At 38.8% G+C, this 21,906-nt stretch overlaps 1 protein-coding gene across 1 annotated transcript in view; it reads left to right on the forward strand.

Moving 5' to 3' along the window:
• The window catches only part of LOC122789682 (relaxin receptor 1-like), a 976,275-nt gene that overhangs the window by 647,791 nt on the left and 306,578 nt on the right, over positions 1-21,906 (forward strand). Inside the window, exon 7 of the mRNA XM_044057098.1 lies at positions 10,544-10,615. Coding sequence (XP_043913033.1) covers positions 10,544-10,615 — 72 coding nt within the window. The remainder of the gene's footprint in view (positions 1-10,543; positions 10,616-21,906) is intronic.

Genomic DNA, 21,906 nt, shown 5'->3' on the forward strand with positions numbered 1-21,906 from the left:
ATAAGTGGCTTGATAAGTCCTCCAGCCAATAAAACTGTGTAGAAATGTCAGGTGTTTCCCCAGCCTAAACGGACCTGGCTACCTCCCAATGCACTACACAGAAAATCCACTGACCTGTTGATGTAAAAACAAGTGCCTGCTAGAGTGTAAAAACACACTACTTTATCCAACAGCTGGCTAGATAATGAATTCAGGGCAAATAAATCTGTAGAACAGACAATGAAAGGCAAACTGCATTTTTTTCAATATATTCACAAGGAAAGGCAAATAAATAATTCAATATATCAACAGCAGTATAGAAAGGGAGGAGCTTATTAAGTTCAATTTACAGTTGGGGTGAGCATCTTAAAATCACCAGGTTTAAAAAGCAGATCAACAAAGGGGAGGGTGAGTGTGAAAAACTAGCAGAGACTCACCAGCAATGGTTTAGTTTATGCAGGCTTACAATTTTTTCAGCAAAAGACAAAGGCCCGGAAATTCTCTATGTATTCAAGAATACACAATACTCAAGAGAATACTTGAGAATATTCAAGAGACAATTAACCAATGAAAAAACATGTGAAATGTGCAGCCTAGATAATTTAAGTGCCTGTCTCTCACAAAGAACAAAAACACCAGGCCAAGCAAATTTCTTAAAACAGAAAAAATGGAACAGGTAAACAGAAAGCAGCTGTATCAGTCACAGACAAAAAAATAGGTTTACTTTCCTCACCCAGCAGGGAATCACCAGCAGTTGAGCAAGAACAGACCCAGCTTTTGGCTAGGAAGTCTTTCAGAATGGTTTTAAAGGGCGGGAGGGAAGGGCATTGACTTGATGAATTCCAGGCCTTAGTGAGCAACATGGTACAAGTATAGTAAATTTCCAGCAGATTTGATAGGATTGTTGACAGAAAAGGAGTTTATGGCATTGGACTGTAATGACCGACTAGGAACATAGCTGTGTAGAATACTAAGATATGTCTTAATATAAGACGATAGGTGCTGCATACAGGAGGTAAGAAGCTGTGTATATGTTGGTTGATGACGTAGTTCTAATCAATTTAGGTTTTTTAGTGCTATTCAGTGATGGATTCTGGAAGCGGTATTGCTGCATATTTATCAGCTTTGTTATAGTATTGATCAAGTTTTGATTTTAGTGATGGATAGAGGTTAGTAAGGATGGATAAAGAAGTGTGGGGAGGAGGTAAGTTTTGGCAAGAGTAGTTTTAGTTGCATTTATGAGAAATTGGTTTTGTAAAGGTAAAGCATTCCTAGTTTTTGATGAGCTTTTCTTATACAGTTTTATATGTGCAGGTCAAAGTTAAGATTATTATCCATTATCATCCCTAATAATTTGCATGAAAAGTGACTTTGATGGTTGTATTATAAAGAGAGAGGACTTTAAATTTGTTTTCACGAGAGAGGGATTTGGGTAAAAAAAAGTAGCAGTTTTACTTTACACTTATACATTATACTTCTACAAACTCTTCCACCAGTCAGAGTAGCTAGACCACATAAAGGACCAAGAGAAATCCACAACAGAAAACCAGGAAGTTGCTTTCATGTTTTATGGCTTTCTCACCTTCCAGAGGACACTTTTTAATTGATGCATTTAACACCTTCGAGGCAAAATTAGAATGAAACAATAACAAAATGAACAAAAAAAAAATAGTAAAAAGAAAACACGAGGAGTTGTAGATTCCAATGCAGTTTCAAATCATGGTGTTTTTGTGCACTACACAATTTTTTTTAGTACAGCTAAGATGGTTTCTGCTGGGTTCTAGTGCTTGCCCTGTTGCTACCCCATTCACATAACATGCACTGTAATGAATACAGTGTATTACTTTTTTAATTCTGAAGAAGCGTTCAGAGAAATGTGAAAGCAATTACTGGCCATTGTTCTGTGCTTTTTGTGTGAATAAAAAGGTTTTCATCAGGTCGGCTCTGTTTGTCGTGGTGTACCTCTGGAGTTTTTTTTTTCATTTCTTTAAGTGGAGCATGTCCAACAGCTCTGGCTTTGACATAGCTTTGTATGTTAGGCAGAGATCACCTCTGAGTAGGCGATATGCGACGGAGTAAAGCTGGAGTTTTTTGAGACAGTCTGTGTACGGCATCTGTTTGAGGCAAGTAATCCTCTTTGTGAGGTATTTCTGTGGCCTTTCCAGTTGTTGTAGATGTTTTGTGAGATACATACCAAAAGGGGTGCTGTATTCTATAATGGGTCTAATGAGTGACGAGTAGAGGGAAATAATGACCTCTTTTTTCCTGGATGAGAAACATTTTGTGATGAGGTATGCCACATAGAAGGATTTCCTGACTACTGTGGCGATGTGATTATCAAAGGAGAGACTACTGTCCACCTGTGTCCCAAGGTCTCTTATCACACTTTCGGTGTTAAGTAGACTACCACCTATGTGGTAGTTCATGGGTACAGAGTTTTTACCAAAAGGGATGACAATGCACTTTTTGGCATTGAGCTTGAGGCCATGGCTTTGACACCAGGCATCTGTCTCTTGTGAGGCCCTTTTGTAGGATGTCCACATCGTTAGGAGTTTCGATTATGGCTCCTAGTTTGCAGTCATCTGCAAACTTCGTTAGCCAAAGACCTTCTGTTTTAGCCTGTACTTCAGAGAAGTAGATACCAAACAGGATAGGACCCAGGACTTGGACTGAACCCTGTGGTACTCCACTTGTCACTGGTCTGAAGTTGGATTTGGAGTCTGCTACTTCCACAGTGTGGGTTCTGTCAGTGAGCCAGTTGGCAACCCATCTTGTGGCATAGGGATTTATACCTAGTTTAGTGAGTTTATCTATAATTCCAGAGTGGGGGATGGTGTCGAAAGCCTTGGCGAGATCTAGATAGGCTATGTGAACCACCTTACCCTCATCTATGGCTTTGGTGACACCTTCAAAGAAGTCTACCAGGTTTAGGAGACATGATCTGCCTTTTACAAACCCGAACAGGGTGGGGTCCAGAGTATGGAGCTTACCAATGTCATTGTTTATAAGTTCCATGATGATATGTTCCGTAGGCTTGCAGGCCAGGCTTGTCAGGCTAATGGGGAGGTAGTTCCCGAGGTCTGTGGTGGCTCTCCCTTTGTAGAGTGGGATAACCATCACTGTGCAGCATTCAGTGATTGAACATGGTACTTAAGTGAGGTCCCAGTTCATTCTGTAGTTTGTGTAGAATGCAGCCTGGGATGTTGTCATTTCCCATGGATGCTGTGTTCTTGGCTTTGGAGAGTGTGGTTTTTACCTGTGCAGCCGTGATTACAGGAACTTCGCATTCTTCTGGTATAGAGATGGGCCCTTTAGTGCATGAGAGGGAGGTAAAGTTAGCACTGTACCTATCTGCCAGGATGTTGGCAATATCAGTTGGTTCTGTATATGTAGTGCTATTGTGCTGTAACTCAGAGCAGTTTTGAGTGTTGCCATTGAGATTCTTGACATAGCTATAGAATGCTTTGTGGTTGTCTTTAGAATTAGTGGCGATTTTGTTTTTGCAACTAGCTTTGGAGGATTTTATGAGGGATCTCACCTTCTTACTGAGGCTGACCAGGGATTTCCTCCAATCATGGGATTTTACTCTTTTTTGCAACAGTGTCTGTCTTCTGTTATAGAGTTTGTTTATGGCACAGGACCACCAGATTGGCTTCCTTTTTTTTGGAGGATAGCATATTGGTTCTTTTAGGGATTGCAAAATCCATGCACTCCTGTAAATGCTTATAAACTGCATTAGTATAGGAGTTAGCAGTCGTACCTCTATTGTCCATCTGCATGGGTGTCGTGAAGTTTGCCACTTCTGTCTTAAGAAGCGTGAAGTTGACTTTGGAGAAATTCTTTACGGTGGTTTCCTTAATGGGGGGTGGGGGGCGGGATGCAGATGTCTAGGGTGATTAGCTTGTGGTAGGATCTGATCAACGAGGAATTGACCTCTGGTGTGGAACACTGGTTGCCCATGTTAGTAATGAGCAGGTCTAGGATATTGCTGCCCCTGGTGGGGGTGTGGATAAGTCGATCCATGGCATTGGAATTTATGAATTGCAGAAATGTTGTGTTTTTGTCATGCCAACTGGAAATAGGAAGCTAAGTTAGTGGTGGCAAAAGAGTGATGACTGAAACAGGGAGCAGTGTTATATATGAATATGTGAAGTTATACACATGGGTTTTTACATATCTAATTTGGCTGACACCAAACTAACAGACTTTTTTGCTTTTTTTGATGGGTACTTTATCTCCAGCTGCTCATTACAGGATACTTTGCCCTGTGTGTTTTCCAGTAGTAGTACTTTTATGGAAAAGTTTATTTATTTATTCATCTCGATTGTCTGTCTGGGCATAAGATGCCTGTTTCAGCAGAAGCCTGAGGAGAAAAGCACCAAGTATAATACATGTACAAAAGGTTCAAAACGCAGAAAAGAAACAACACAATTCCTTTAATCAGTTTAACACAATGAATGCATAAAGAAACTATAGTAAAACATAAAAACATTTACAAAAGACAATATTACATATCAATAAATAAAAGAAAGTTGTGGTTCACAAAATCTAATGCAGAGTACAAGACTGGTTCAAAACAAAGAAAGTGGAAGGAAGGAAAATAGAAATTAATTTATGACAGCATGCTTTTAAACTGAGGCTTGAGGCTAAAAGTATTTAAGCAATGAGTTAGGGGAAGTGATATATGTACAGCATAGTGCAGGAGCAGCAAGGTAAAACAAGCTTGAGAGGCAGCACTCGGGAAACAGGTGGCGGTGCCAGCACAGGAAGTGGTTGGATCATGCACTGGGTGTGGCAAGGGATGAAGTAGATGATTAGTAAACAAGATGATTGACAGGAAGGTTGGGGAAGACTGAGTAAGAAGATATGGGATTACTGCTGTGAACAGAGACTGTAGGGTGTAAGTGTATGGCTTGTGATGGACAGAGATAGACAGATCTTTCAAATGACTCTTCTTTGGTGGAACTCTACTATTTTTAGGCCTTATTTACCCCTGTGCATGATGTACATATTTTTGGAAATATGTCCCTATTTTCAGTCTTGATTTACTCCTTCACAAATTTTCTGAATCCCCCATCACATGATTTTTGAAGCTGTCTAGTGCACAGAAAGCCACACTATGTGCCCCACATACTAGTGGCACCAATAATTTAAAGAAATAAGCCAAACATCTTTCATCTCCATTTTTCAGAAGCAAAAGAAAGTTATCTTCTGTGGTGGAATTATGCAATACAGTTCAATGAAGTCTACAGATTTTACATTGCTTCTTTGATGATAAATTAAAATGCATGTAAGACCCAAGAAACTCACTGGCAAAACAAAAATGTATGGGTTAGCACTTTCATCTTCCTTTATTCACAGATTTTTCAGAACCATAGTATATGCTAAAAAAACAGATTTATATATCTTCTCTTAATCACAAGATATCATTTAACACAATTGTTAAAGCCATACAGCGAAATTGAAAACTCCATAGGAATAAACATTAAAAAACACAACAACAATATAGGTATAAAAGGCAGAGGTTTGAAAATGTATGATAAAAATTAAAAAAACATAATTACAATCATCTGGCTCTCAATTTTAGAATGCTAGTAATACTCACATTGTCATTCAGACCTAGAACTTTACATGCATTTAATATCAGTTGCCCTCTCAATTTGTTCACCTCTAGGCTGTTTTGCCAGTCCCCACCTTTAGCATCAAGATCAATTTTCTATAAAACCAGAAACGCAAAATATTTAAATCTAGGACTTATCTGAGCATGTTTACATAAAACACTGATCAAATCCTTTCTTACAATGCTGTAATTGTGTTAGTGAAGATGAGTCCTAAGACTCTTTTCTGTCAGACCTATACAACAGGTGGACAGGTAGCACAACAAGTCAAATACACCACTCATTTAGATACATAATTATAGGTATCATTAAAATTCAGTAACTGGTTGATAATTTCAACGTTGTTCATTCCATTATCATTAATAAACAGGCATTACCCATACATGGCACATTTCTTAGTTCCCCCTACTTTTACAGAATAGTTTTAGTTCTTACTGAATCAATCCTTTCAAAATCATCTTTCAAATTATTCCCACTTTTATAAACAAACATCAGTTGTTGTCCAATAAAAACATATGGTATACTGAATGCACTAAAAACATCCCAGTACCTATTAAAGATGTCTTTCAAATGGTGGGAAACCACTGTAAAATTAAGAACCTTAGCTCTTTCAAATTATGGTGTTCTACTGGTTGTGACTTGCACCCCAGAAAATTCTCCAAATCAACCTGAAATGTTGATCACCTTGTGTAAAATAAGTTGATATCCTGCAATTCTCAACCAGGTGACTTACCAGCTATAACGTTCAGTAAAAGCTCTTACTTACTGAGTAGCTGTATAGATTATCTGAAATAGGTTAACAAAAAAGCACACACAAACAAGCAATTTTGATGGACATAAGTCCCCCGCCATGCCTCACATCTGGTAGCCTCTGCCCCTCACATCTCCTGCAGACTATGTGTACTAGCACCAATATTGTAAAGACTTAAAGAAACAGAAAAAGCAGTTGATACTTTGCAATATTACTTGTTTCCACTTCACCACGCTTGCAGTTTTATCATCAAATAATACTGAATGGTAATTGGGATTTGTGATCACTGAAAATATATAGCAAGGACAGCAACAGATGAATGGGACCTGATCAGTTTTTCAGTAAGACTTCACCAATTTGTCCCCCAGTCCTACATCATATGTATATTTATACACATACATATATATATATATATATATATATTTTTTTTTAACATTTGTTAACCTGGAAAGTCCGACTTGGAATGAAGCCGATTTTCAGTGGAGGCCTGGGAAGAAATGCTCCAGATGCATGTCTTTGTAACATAGGAGGAAACCCACATGAACGCAGGGAGGACATGTAGACTCTGCACAGAAGCCACCCCAGCCGAGAATCGAACTGGAGAACCTCTTGCTGTGAGGCAACAATGCTACTGCTGCCCCACTGCCCCATCCAGTGTGTGTGTGTGTGTGTGTGTGTGTGTGTGTGTGTGTGTGTGTATATGTATGTATATATATATATATATATATATATATATATATATATATATATATATATTACACTATTAAATACAAAGAAAAGACCTTATATGCGAAAATTACTTTGTAATTTTAAAAAAAAATAAAAAAGAGAAATGACACTGAGGGGAAACTGTTGTTAAACGTTTTTATTCTGAATGTTGTCAGAACTTCATCAGAACTAATACTGTAAAGTAAAACTGTGTAGTAATATAACAAGTGCACTCTGTTTAAAAATAAGTGACAACCTCAAAACCCAATAGAAACAAATCAAAACAGAAATTAGCCCATTAGCTGCCTAGAAACAACTAACTGTACATACAGTAGCTAATCAAAAAGAGAGGGGCATGTTCAAATTGGCTCATACCAACCAATGCAATGCACATTTGAGATTCAAGTTCTCATTCAGCCCAGGAACCATCTCAGCATTTAAAAGCAAGTGCCAACAGAGTTCATTTAGATGCAGAAAAGTGTCAAAGTCACCAAAAAACTGATCAATCTGTTCTAAAACTAGAAATCTGAAACAAGTAAAGTCATGACATCTAATATTGTGATATTGTAACGCGTTGGTTTCATCCTGCTTCCTAATAGCAGCCAAATGTTCCTTACCGCGATCAGAAAGCATTCTGATCGTTTTCCCAATGTAAAATTCATGACAGGTGTTACAGACCGCTGTGTAAATTACCATGGAGGAATGGCAATCAAAATGTCTTTTAAAAGAGACAAGGAAATTACAGTGTACAAATTTGTATACATTACAGAGCACACTATACATTTTCCACAATTAAACATGCCACAACCAATTCTTTTACTGGGTTGGCTTAATAAATAGTGCAAATCTTTATTTTCAAATGAAGCTTTTAAAGTGGTGCTTTTTATGTGTAATATATGTATATATATATATATATATATATATATATATATATATATATATATATATATATACTCTGCTTTGTTGAACATCATAAACGTAGACGTGCTTATTGTTGATACAGTTACACTGACTAACGAATGTTAACATGCAACTGCACATGCTCAGTCTAATCCTGGGAACATGCAAAAGAAAAATCCGTATTTTTTGCAGGGGGCAAGATCCCTCCACCCCCAACACACCCTGCTAGTTATACATACTAACTGCGAGACTCTACAGGCCCCAGGGAAAGGGCATGTGCCCCTACCCTGGGAAATGTCAACCATTTGTGTTGTCAGTCAATGTGTGTCAACAATACAGAGGTCAGTTTAACTTTAAATTGACCAGTACTGGGGAACCCTTATATATTTATGTGTGTGTGTGTGTGTGTGTGTGTGTGTGTGTGTGTGTGTGTGTGTGTGTGTGTGTGTGTGTGTGTGTGTGTGTGCATAGCTTGATATAAATATTCAGACATGTGTATGCATGTCTGTGTGCTCTGTTTAACCTTTTCAAACATATTAGACACCGGATACAAAACAGATTAAACAACTAACAAAGTTGCCAACAAAATAATAAGTAAGGGTAATATTATAAAAATGCATATTACAAAATGCATTTGTAAAGTAGATTTTTTTGTATTTGGAAGAAAACAGTTTTATGGTTGTGCAGCATCAGTCTTGTTGAAGATGCCTCATTAAGTACTGTTTATTCACTTGTATAAAGAATAGCTTTACAAGACACAACTGTATGGAGAGGATATTTTGTTTGACCAATCAAAAGTGCTGCTACTTTGTTATCACTGTATGTTTCTACAAAGATGCAGGTAATCTCCCAGAGATATTCACCAAGACTGCATTTGAATGATATTAAGCGAGATTTATATTTTGCTTGGGGGATGCATCTTGCACCTTATTTATGGGAGTGTCACTGCATAAATCTATTACATACAGATTTTGACTCCATGAGTATCCATAGTTAGGAATGGATCATAGGAAGTTACTAGACTAATGGTCCGAGGGCCCTTACAAGCCTAGCCAAATTACCCTTGCTACCATGATCAGCACCTATTGCCCCTGTCCAAGAGGGACACAAGTGGAACTCCAGGGGTGAATTTACGGTTACCCATTCAATCATCCAGACTGCGTTTGAAGAGGGCCAGTGAGGTGCTCTGTTTGACATGAATTGGGAGTCTATTCAAAAGGTGTGATAACCTCTGGGAGACAAATCTGTTCATCCAGCAGGTTCTATTGATGTCACATACCAGGTTTAGGTCCTTAGAGTGAGTAACCCATGTGCCATTTGACTTGCGGATGTGCAACATTTCCAGTAAAGCAAGGTCTGAGATTGACTTATATGCAAGGCAGAGATCGCCTCTGAGTAGTCTGTATGAAACAGAATAAAATAGCAGTGATTTCACCCAATCCACATAGGATACCTGCTGAAGACCCTGAATTTTCCTTGTGAGGAACCTTTGTGGTCTCTCCAATTTGTTCACAGATTTATACTGCACAAGCCTGCTCTACAGTCTATGATGTAATGTAAGTTGTAATATAACAGTAGGGCTGTTTTGGGTACAATTTCCCACATTAGGAGGTGCTGGACAGATTTCCTCCAGCAAAACATTGCATATTCATTGTATTGTGATTCTTAGCTTTGTTCATTCTGAGACATTTTGACTTTTTTTTTTTCTTTTTGTGACAATATAATGTGTTCACTCCCTGTGGTTCATGTTTGTAGAGTGTGCACGGGTGTGTGTGCGCACGAGTGCATGTGTGCATATAAAAATGACCCATTTGAAAAGAAAATAATGCAATTAAGTCTGTGAGTAGTGGTGATGCAGAGATATACATTAATGAGTACCAACCACAGAGTTTCATGATTCTTGTCTTCGCAGTTTTAATCTTTTTAATGTAAACAAAAAGTTTAAGCGCCCTTTTGCAATAAAACAAAGTAAGGCTATGACTAAAACCATTGTTTCTTGAGACATTACTGAAAAAACAATTATAATTAAGGATGAACGGCATTAATAATAATCCAAAGTTCAGATTACGTGAAGAGACTTGATTAAGATGTCAGCAGAGCCCATAAACTGCTCTGATATGCTTATGATTACAGAATTATAAGGAGATTTTTTTTTTCACAAAAAGTGTAATATTCAACATGCTCCAGGAAAGCAATGGTTCTTCATGGATTTCCCAAGATAGGCAAACATCAACTGTACCATTCTTGAAGGAATGGTTTAGCGTTACGAGGCTGGGTCTATTCTTAGGTTATACCTTTCAGAGTTATTTGATTTAAACCTAAGGAGTTTATTAACTACTGCTTGAGAAATATTCAAGCCTCTACTACCCTCTAGAGAAAGGCTGTAACCAAAACAAAAACAGGCAGTCTGGGATGTTTCAGTCATCTGCTGTTAATGTATCTCATACAGGTGGTTCTTTCTTTAATGGCTTAATTGTTCTAGGTTAGTTACAAAATAAAATTTTCAAGTTAGCATTTGAAGTAAGAGTAGCTTGAGAGAAGAAAGATATGCATATTTGCTGAGATTATCTTTTCTGATTTGCTTTAGATACCTGAGTCATAACAACATTACTAAACTGAAGCCAGATGTTTTTAAAGACCTTCGTGAACTTCAATGGTTGTAAGTACTTGACATTAACTCTATCATTAAGGAGAGAAATGTTATCTTAGTTATTATTATGAAATTGTTGTGGTGGTATAACAAGGCAGTAATAACTGAGGGTTACAGCAGTAGCTTAACAATAAGTGGTTATATGTAGAATTCTTGAAAGTTTCCGTCAATTTAAATCATTTGAGGTTTAGGTTTTGCTCAAACTGTGCAGGGTGCAAACAGCAGAAAAAGTCCTTGAACAGATGTGCTCCTAGCAATCCTTGTTACTGCTGCTTTATGGTGAATGCCCTGAATATGTAGTAGGGAGTGCCTGACACGAAAACTCTACTGAAGAAAGGGACAAACATCATGTATGCCTGTAGTGCAAACTGAGCTGAAAGGAAAGTGCTTTCATAATGCAATCACAGTGATTCTGAATGGGTCAAAGCATTTGCAAATTGTCCACATCTGTGAATTCAGCCCATTAAGATACAAAACTATTTATCTTTACTCCTCAAATGACTTTTTGTGGCCAGACAATGCACATGTTATGTACAATTCACTTGTCTTGCAGTTGTAGGGTGAATGAGGATGGACAATAGTGTCATCCTATGTATTGGGACTGGGAATTCTTTTTTCATATTTATATCCTAACTGACCCACCCTAAACTGAATGTATAAGGGCTCATACAACAAGTGAATTAGTCCTGCAGAGATCATACCTTCGTGCAGGGCACTTGCATTACAGTTATGAGTATCATATGTGTTAATCTTGCTGTCTTCCGCAGTGGTCCGCTCTTTATGTCCCTTCCACCCCACTTCAAAGAAAAGCAGGCAGTCATTGCTACTCCTTTTCATCAGCCATCACTGCTCAGCCCCCTCAAAAATGACATTTTGAGTAAAATATTACTTTGGTTAAAATAAAAACAATTAAGTAAAAATAACTAAAAGTTCACAGCAAAAAAGATAAGAAATGGATACCTAAAGGGGTACAGAGCATGAGAAGTATACACACTGTATAGGCAAATGAGATACCCTAGGTTGGGGGATCATTAATGTCGGCAAACATATTAAAACTAAAGTGGGTATGAGGCTGATACATCAGGGAAGACTGAAGCAGAAATGCTGTAGTTTGAAACAGCTACAGCAGATCTTTTCTAGGAGCTGTATATTTCTGCTCTTGTCGGCGCTCCTGACAGCAGATCAGTAAGGAAACACTCATGACTCACTAAAAAGGAGCTGTTTGATCTCCTCATACCATCCTTATTTAATTTACACAGCGACAGTAATAGAAAGGTAACTATACTAAGAGGCAATGCTTGAAACTGGAAATGGTGCAGGGGGAGCAGGATTCTCTTCCATTTCACACACATGCATGAGGTTTGAGCAGGCTAATCATAACTATACAAGACAGCTGGTTTCTACCTATTAGTGATGTCTGCGCAACAGAAAGTTGTTTTCAGAAGACTCTTCACCATTAATCTTTATTGTGGTTTATAGGCATTGGCATTATTTTTGCAGGATGTGATCAGTACTTAATATGCTCCAGTGGCATCCTGCTCCTATGCCTGCAATGTGTTGCTACACACTAGCCCTACTATAGTAATGTGCTTCTCTAATGTCAGAGCAGATGTCTCCTAAACATCCCTCATCTCTCCCAAAGATGGCTCCGTCTCTGTAAAGCCTAAGTAAAAGAGATTCATTGCACCAAATCCAGTTTTCATCATTTCCTTTTTGACAGGATTTGCCTACAGCAGTTGCCTATATTCCACCATATTCAATGAGGCATGTTTGTGTGGGAATATAACATATGTCTTGCCTGACTTAATAAAAAACTTAAGCTCACAGGAGTAAAATTATTTATTCTTTGATGAAGACGTGATAGTATCCAGGTTTGGGATCCCAGTAAGGTAAAGTAAGTAGCTCAACATTATAGTTATGTGACTATAACTGAGTGAGCTATACAAGAGGGAGGGTGGACGTAGCTGAAGGATCTTAGGAAGAGGGTTATGAAGATATCAGTTGCATTGCAGGTGACTGTATTGTTCTTGTGCATTAAAGTAACATTGCTGCCTCTGTCACCTATGAAGAAGTGTCCTAGAATGCCAGCTGCTGACCTGAACAACTGATGTCTAGGAAGGCCAGAAGTCACTTGATGCAAATATTATTTTTCAGTCAACCTCCCTGACCTCTAGCACCCAGTCTTCTATTATTATGAACCTGTTCATGTAGCATTGTAGTGCTGACTTGGTTTATTCATAATGGATCCATCAGTAAAATGTTTTTTTAGCTCCAGGAAAGGACTGCTTGATGATACTCTGGATTTGGGATGGTCTTTGAGGGAAATGGTAAAGAAGGAGAAGGTGATGCCTATCTATCACCTTCCTGACACTCAAGTTTTGTTCATTGAACCTAGACCACATTAGAGAAAAATGGGAGATGTCATAGAAAATGATTTGTCTATGCATGCTTCTATAAGTCACCCTGCTCACTTGTCCAAGTGTGGGATTCATAACAGTAAAAATGGGAGATGTCATAGAAAAGTATGTGTGTATGCATGCTTCTAAAAGTCACCCTGCTCACTTGTCCAAGTGTGGGATTCATAACAGTAAAAATGGGAGATGTCATAGAAAATGATGTGTGCATGCATGCTTCTATAAGTCACCCTGCTCACTTGTCCAAGTGTGATATTCATAACAGTAAAAATGGGAGATGTCATAGAAAATGATGGGTGTATGCATGCTTCTATAAGTCACCCTACTCACTTGTCCAAGTGTGGGATTCATAACAGTAAAAATGGGAGATGTCACAGAAAATGATGTGTGTATGCATGCTTCTAAAAGTCACCCTGCTCACTTGTCCAAGTGTGGGATTCATAACAGTAAAAATGGGAGATGTCACAGAAAATGATGTGTGTATGCATGCTTCTATAAGTCACCCTGCTCACTTGTCCAAGTGTGGGATTCATAACAGTAAAAATGGGAGATGTCACAGAAAATGATGTGTGTATGCATGCTTCTATAAGTCACCCTGCTCACTTGTCCAAGTGTGGGATTCATAACAGTAAAAATGGGAGATGTCATAGAAAAGTATGTGTGTATGCATGCTTCTAAAAGTCACCCTGCTCACTTGTCCAAGTGTGGGATTCATAACAGTAAAAATGGGAGATGTCATAGCTCCAGGAAAGGACTGCTTGATGATACTCTGGATTTGGGATGGTCTTTGAGGGAAATGGTAAAGAAGGAGAAGGTGATGGCTATCTATCACCTTCCTGACACTCAAGTTTTGTTCATTGAACCTAGACCACATTAGAGAAAAATGGGAGATGTCATAGAAAATGATGTGTGTATGCATGCTTCTATAAGTCACCCTGCTCACTTGTCCAAGTGTGGGATTCATAACAGTAAAAATGGGAGATGTCATAGAAAAGTATGTGTGTATGCATGCTTCTAAAAGTCACCCTGCTCACTTGTCCAAGTGTGGGATTCATAACAGTAAAAATGGGAGATGTCATAGAAAATGATGTGTGTATGCATGCTTCTATAAGTCACCCTGCTCACTTGTCCAAGTGTGATATTCATAACAGTAAAAATGGGAGATGTCATAGAAAATGATGGGTGTATGCATGCTTCTATAAGTCACCCTACTCACTTGTCCAAGTGTGGGATTCATAACAGTAAAAATGGGAGATGTCACAGAAAATGATGTGTGTATGCATGCTTCTAAAAGTCACCCTGCTCACTTGTCCAAGTGTGGGATTCATAACAGTAAAAATGGGAGATGTCACAGAAAATGATGTGTGTATGCATGCTTCTATAAGTCACCCTGCTCACTTGTCCAAGTGTGGGATTCATAACAGTAAAAATGGGAGATGTCACAGAAAATGATGTGTGTATGCATGCTTCTATAAATCACCCTGCTCACTTGTCCAAGTGTGGGATTCATAACTGTAAAAATGGGAGATGTCATAGCAAATGATGTGTGTATGCATGCTTCTATAAATCACCCTGCTCACTTGTCCAAGTGTGGGATTCATAACTGTAAAAATGGGAGATGTCATAGCAAATGATGTGTGTATGCATTCTTCTATAAGTCGCCCTGCTCACTTGCCCAAGTGTGGGATTCATAACAGTAAAAATGGGAGATGTCACAGAAAATGATGTGTGTATGCATGCTTCTATAAGTCACCCTGCTCACTTGTCCAAGTGTGGGATTCATAACTGTAAAAATGGGAGATGTCACAGAAAATGATGTGTGTATGCATGCTTCTATAAGTCACCCTGCTCACTTGTCCAAGTGTGGGATTCATAACAGTAAAAATGGGAGATGTCATAGAAAATGGTGTGTGTATGCATGCTTCTATAAGTCACCCTGCTCACTTGTCCAAGTGTGGGATTCATAACAGTAAAAATGGGAGATGTCATAGAAAATGATGTGTGTATGCATGCTTCTATAAGTCACCCTGCTCACTTGTCCAAGTGTGGGATTCATAACAGTAAAAATGGGAGATGTCACAGAAAATGATGTGTGTATGCATGCTTCTAAAAGTCACCCTGCTCACTTGTCCAAGTGTGGGATTCATAACAGTAAAAATGGGAGATGTCATAGAAAATGATGTGTGTATGCATGCTTCTATAAGTCACCCTGCTCACTTGCCCAAGTGTGGGATTCATAACAGTAAAAATGGGAGATATCATAGAAAATGATGTGTGTATGCATGCTTCTATAAGTCACCCTGCTCACTTGTCCAAGTGTGGGATTCATAACAGTAAAAATGGGAGATGTCATAGAAAATGATGTGTGTATGCATGCTTCTATAAGTCACCCTGCTCACTTGCCCAAGTGTGGGATTCATAACAGTAAAAATGGGAGATATCATAGAAAATGATGTGTGTATGCATGCTTCTATAAGTCACCCTGCTCACTTGTCCAAGTGTGGGATTCATAACAGTAAAATGGGAGATGTCATAGAAAATGATGTGTGTATGCATGCTTCTATAAGTCACCCTGCTCACTTGTCCAAGTGTGGGATTCATAACAGTAAAAATGGGAGATGTCACAGAAAATGATGTGTGTATGCATGCTTCTAAAAGTCACCCTGCTCACTTGTCCAAGTGTGGGATTCATAACAGTAAAATGGGAGATGTCACAGAAAATGATGTGTGTATGCATGCTTCTATAAGTCACCCTGCTCACTTGTCCAAGTGTGGGATTCATAACAGTAAAAATGGGAGATGTCACAGAAAATGATGTGTGTATGAATGCTTCTATAAGTCACCCTGCTCACTTGTCCAAGTGGGGGATTCATAACAGTAAAAATGGGAGATGTCATAGAAAATGATGTGTGTATGCATGCTTCTATAAGTCACCCTGCTCACTTGCCCAAGTGTGGGATTCATAACAGTAAAAATGGGAGATGTCACAGAAAATGATGTGTGTATGCATGCTTCTATAAATCACCCTGCTCACTTGTCCAAGTGTGGGATTCATAACTGTAAAAATGGGAGATGTCATAGCAAATGATGTGTGTATGCATGCTTCTATAAGTCACCCTGCTCACTTGTCCAAGTGTGGGATTCATAAATGTAAAAATGGGAGATGTCATAGCAAATGATGTGTGTATGCATGCTTCTATAAGTCACCCTGCTCACTTGTCCAAGTGTGGGATTCATAACTGTAAAAATGGGAGATGTCATAGAAAATGATGTGTGTATGCATGCTTCTATAAATCACCCTGCTCACTTGTCCAAGTGTGGGATTCATAACTGTAAAAATGGGAGATGTCATAGCAAATGATGTGTGTATGCATGCTTCTATAAGTCACCCTGCTCACTTGCCCAAGTGTGGGATTCATAACAGTAAAAATGGGAGATGTCATAGAAAATGATGTGTGTATGCATGCTTCTATAAATCACCCTGCTCACTTGTCCAAGTGTGGGATTCATAACTGTAAAAATGGGAGATGTCATAGAAAATGATGTGTGTATGCATGCTTCTATAAGTCACCCTGCTCACTTATCCAAGTGTGGGATTCAGAACTGTAAAAATGGGAGATGTCATAGAAAATGATGTGTGTATGCATGCTTCTATAAATCACCCTGCTCACTTGTCCAAGTGTGGGATTCATAACTGTAAAAATGGGAGATGTCATAGCAAATGATGTGTGTATGCATGCTTCTATAAGTCACCCTGCTCACTTGTCCAAGTGTGGGATTCATAACTGTAAAAATGGGAGATGTCATAGAAAATGATGTGTGTATGCATGCTTCTATAAATCACCCTGCTCACTTGTCCAAGTGTGGGATTCATAACTGTAAAAATGGGAGATGGCATAGAAAATGATGTGTGTATGCATGCTTCTATAAATCACCCTGCTCACTTGTCCAAGTGTGGGATTCATAACTGTAAAAATGGGAGATGTCATAGCAAATGATGTGTGTATGCATGCTTCTATAAGTCACCCTGCTCACTTGCCCAAGTGTGGGATTCATAACAGTAAAAATGGGAGATGTCATAGAAAATGATGTGTGTATGCATGCTTCTATAAATCACCCTGCTCACTTGTCCAAGTGTGGGATTCATAACTGTAAAAATGGGAGATGTCATAGAAAATGATGTGTGTATGCATGCTTCTATAAATCACCCTGCTCACTTGTCCAAGTGTGGGATTCATAACTGTAAAATGGGAGATGTCATAGAAAATGATGTGTGTATGCATGCTTCTATAAATCACCCTGCTCACTTGTCCAAGTGTGGGATTCATAACTGTAAAAATGAGAGATGTCATAGTAAATGATGTGTGTATGCATGCTTCTATAAGTCACCCTGCTCACTTGCCCAAGTGTGGGATTCATAACAGTAAAAATGGGAGATGTCATAGAAAATGATGTGTGTATGCATGCTTCTATAAGTCACCCTGCTCACTTGTCCAAGTGTGGGATTCATAACAGTAAAAATGGGAGATGTCATAGAAAATGATGTGTGTATGCATGCTTCTATAAGTCACCCTGCTTAATTGTCCAAGTGTGGGATTCATAACAGTAAAAATGGGAGATGTCATAGAAAATGATGTGTGTATGCATGCTTCTATAAGTCACCCTGCTCAATTGTCCAAGTGTGGAATTCATAACAGTAAAAATGGGAGATGTCCTAGAAAATTATGTGTGTATGCATGCTTCTATAAGTCACCCTGCTCAATTGTCCAAGTGTGGGATTCATAACAGTAAAAATGGGAGATGTCATAGAAAATGATGTGTGTATGCATGCTTCTATAAGTCACCCTGCTCAATTGTCCAAGTGTGGGATTCATAACAGTAAAAATGGGAGATGTCATAGAAAATGATGTGTGTATGCATGCTTCTATAAGTCACCCTGCTCACTTGTCCAAGTGTGGGATTCATAACAGCAAAAATGGGAGATGTCATAGAAAATAATGTGTGTATGCATGCTTCTATAAGTCACCCTGCTCACTTGTCCAAGTGTGGGATTCATAACAGTAAAAATGGGAGATGTCATAGAAAATGATGTGTGTATGCATGCTTCTATAAGTCACCCTGCTCACTTGTCCAAGTCTGGGATTCATAACAGTAAAAATGGGAGATGTCAGAAAATGATGTGTGTATGCATGCTTCTAAAAGTCACCCTGCTCACTTGTCCAAGTGTGGGATTCATAACAGTAAAAATGGGAGATGTCACAGAAAATGATGTGTGTATGCATGCTTCTATAAGTCACCCTGCTCACTTGTCCAAGTGTGGAATTCATAACAGTAAAAATGGGAGATGTCACAGAAAATGATGTGTGTATGAATGCTTCTATAAGTCACCCTGCTCACTTGTCCAAGTGGGGGATTCATAACAGTAAAAATGGGAGATGTCATAGAAAATGATGTGTGTATGCATGCTTCTATAAGTCACCCTGCTCACTTGTCCAAGTGTGGGATTCATAACAGTAAAAATGGGAGATGTCACAGAAAATGATGTGTGTATGCATGCTTCTATAAATCACCCTGCTCACTTATCCAAGTGTGGGATTCAGAACTGTAAAAATGGGAGATGTCATAGAAAATGATGTGTGTATGCATGCTTCTATAAATCACCCTGCTCACTTGTCCAAGTGTGGGATTCATAACTGTAAAAATGGGAGATGTCATAGCAAATGATGTGTGTATGCATGCTTCTATAAGTCACCCTGCTCACTTGTCCAAGTGTGGGATTCATAACTGTAAAAATGGGAGATGTCATAGCAAATGATGTGTGTATGCATGCTTCTATAAGTCACCCTGCTCACTTGCCCAAGTGTGGGATTCATAACAGTAAAAATGGGAGATGTCACAGAAAATGATGTGTGTATGCATGCTTCTATAAATCACCCTGCTCACTTGTCCAAGTGTGGGTTTCATAACTGTAAAAATGGGAGATGTCATAGAAAATGATGTGTGTATGCATGCTTCTATAAATCACCCTGCTCACTTGTCCAAGTGTGGGATTCATAACTGTAAAAATGGGAGATGTCATAGAAAATGATGTGTGTATGCATGCTTCTATAAATCACCCTGCTCACTTGTCCAAGTGTGGGATTCATAACTGTAAAAATGGGAGATGTCATAGCAAATGATGTGTGTATGCATGCTTCTATAAGTCACCCTGCTCACTTGCCCAAGTGTGGGATTCATAACAGTAAAAATGGGAGATGTCATAGAAAATGATGTGTGTATGCATGCTTCTATAAATCACCCTGCTCACTTGTCCAAGTGTGGGATTCATAACTGTAAAATGGGAGATGTCATAGAAAATGATGTGTGTATGCATGCTTCTATAAATCACCCTGCTCACTTGTCCAAGTGTGGGATTCATAACTGTAAAAATGAGAGATGTCATAGTAAATGATGTGTGTATGCATGCTTCTATAAGTCACCCTGCTCACTTGCCCAAGTGTGGGATTCATAACAGTAAAAATGGGAGATGTCATAGAAAATGATGTGTGTATGCATGCTTCTATAAGTCACCCTGCTCACTTGTCCAAGTGTGGGATTCATAACAGTAAAAATGGGAGATGTCATAGAAAATGATGTGTGTATGCATGCTTCTATAAGTCACCCTGCTTAATTGTCCAAGTGTGGGATTCATAACAGTAAAAATGGGAGATGTCATAGAAAATGATGTGTGTATGCATGCTTCTATAAGTCACCCTGCTCAATTGTCCAAGTGTGGAATTCATAACAGTAAAAATGGGAGATGTCCTAGAAAATTATGTGTGTATGCATGCTTCTATAAGTCACCCTGCTCAATTGTCCAAGTGTGGGATTCATAACAGTAAAAATGGGAGATGTCATAGAAAATGATGTGTGTATGCATGCTTCTATAAGTCACCCTGCTCAATTGTCCAAGTGTGGGATTCATAACAGTAAAAATGGGAGATGTCATAGAAAATGATGTGTGTATGCATGCTTCTATAAGTCACCCTGCTCACTTGTCCAAGTGTGGGATTCATAACAGCAAAAATGGGAGATGTCATAGAAAATAATGTGTGTATGCATGCTTCTATAAGTCATCCTGCTCACTTGTCCAAGTGTGGGATTCATAACAGTAAAAATGGGAGATGTCATAGAAAATGATGTGTGTATGCATGCTTCTATAAGTCACCCTGCTCACTTGTCCAAGTCTGGGATTCATAACAGTAAAAATGGGAGATGTCAGAAAATGATGTGTGTATGCATGCTTCTAAAAGTCACCCTGCTCACTTGTCCAAGTGTGGGATTCATAACAGTAAAAATGGGAGATGTCATAGAAAAGTATGTGTGTATGCATGCTTCTAAAAGTCACCCTGCTCACTTGTCCAAGTGTGGGATTCATAACAGTAAAATGGGAGATGTCATAGAAAATGATGTGTGTATGCATGCTTCTATAAGTCACCCTGCTCACTTGTCCAAGTGTGGGATTCATAACAGTAAAAATGGAAGATGTCATAGAAAATGATGTGTGTATGCATGCTTCTAAAAGTCACCCTGCTCACTTGTCCAAGTGTGGGATTCATAACAGTAAAAATGGGAGATGTCATAGAAAATGATGTGTGTATGTATGCATGCTTCTATAAGTCACCCTGCTCACTTGTCCAAGTGTGGGATTCATAACAGTAAAAATGGGAGATGTCATAGAAAATGATGTGTGTATGCATGCTTCTAAAAGTCACCCTGCTCACTTGTCCAAGTGTGGGCTTCATAACAGTAAAAATGGGAGATGTCATAGAAAAGTATGTGTTTATGCATGCTTCTAAAAGTCACCCTGCTCACTTGTCCAAGTGTGGGATTCATAACAGTAAAAATGGGAGATGTCATAGAAAATGATGTGTGTATGCATGCTTCTATAAGTCACCCTGCTCACTTGTCCAAGTGTGGGATTCATAACAGTAAAAATGGGAGATGTCATAGAAAATGATGTGTGTATGCATGCTTCTATAAGTCACCCTGCTCACTTGTCCAAGTGTGGGATTCATAACAGTAAAAATGGGAGATGTCAGAAAATGATGTGTGTATGCATGCTTCTAAAAGTCACCCTGCTCACTTGTCCAAGTGTGGGATTCATAACAGTATAACACCACAATCTGTTGCTGAGAGGAAGTCACTTGTCATGCAGAATTCACCTGTCAAGCAGTCTCTCAATCTACAGCCTCTAGTGTGGCACATGTTGCCAGGTCTGTGGTCCTTTCTGCTCTGGTTGACTTTACTACCCAGATATGTTTCCATATCTTGCTAACCTGAAGCCCTGACAAATACCTTCTCGCTCTGAAAGCAGTTTGTTAGTATTCTTTTGCTTTGCTGTTTCTACACCAGTAATACACTGGTTATACCCATATGGGTCACATGCTGCATACTGCAGTGTCACCTAATATCTGGACGCTACAGAAAATGCATTCATCTATGCATTGGCAGACGACCTGCACAGGGTATATCAGCAGATGTTAAGCAGGCTTGTACTGTGGCGTAATGTGATCGACTTGTGTAGGTATGTAAAATCCGTGCACATTATCCATTTGTATTGGAAATCACTCTGTGTCATACATGCACAGGATATCGTCAAAATATACCTGCCTCATTTCACTCAGACCACTTATTCAAGAGCAAGTGCGCTCTGACTGGATCACTACAGGATGCATATTCCCTTTGTTTCAGTACATATCAATTTTAAATCTCACTTAGTTTATTTACATCATTAAACAGACAGAATAGCTATGCAAGCTGTTTGTATTGTCTCATTTCCCTGCTGAAAGTTGAAGAATTGGGAAAAAAGTCAAAGTAAAACATCCCATTTAATAATGCAAAACC

The sequence above is a fragment of the Protopterus annectens genome, chromosome 15.part0 (genome assembly GCF_019279795.1).
Source record: "Protopterus annectens isolate FY-2018-M chromosome 15.part0, PAN1.0, whole genome shotgun sequence".
Lineage (NCBI taxonomy): Eukaryota > Metazoa > Chordata > Ceratodontiformes > Protopteridae > Protopterus > Protopterus annectens.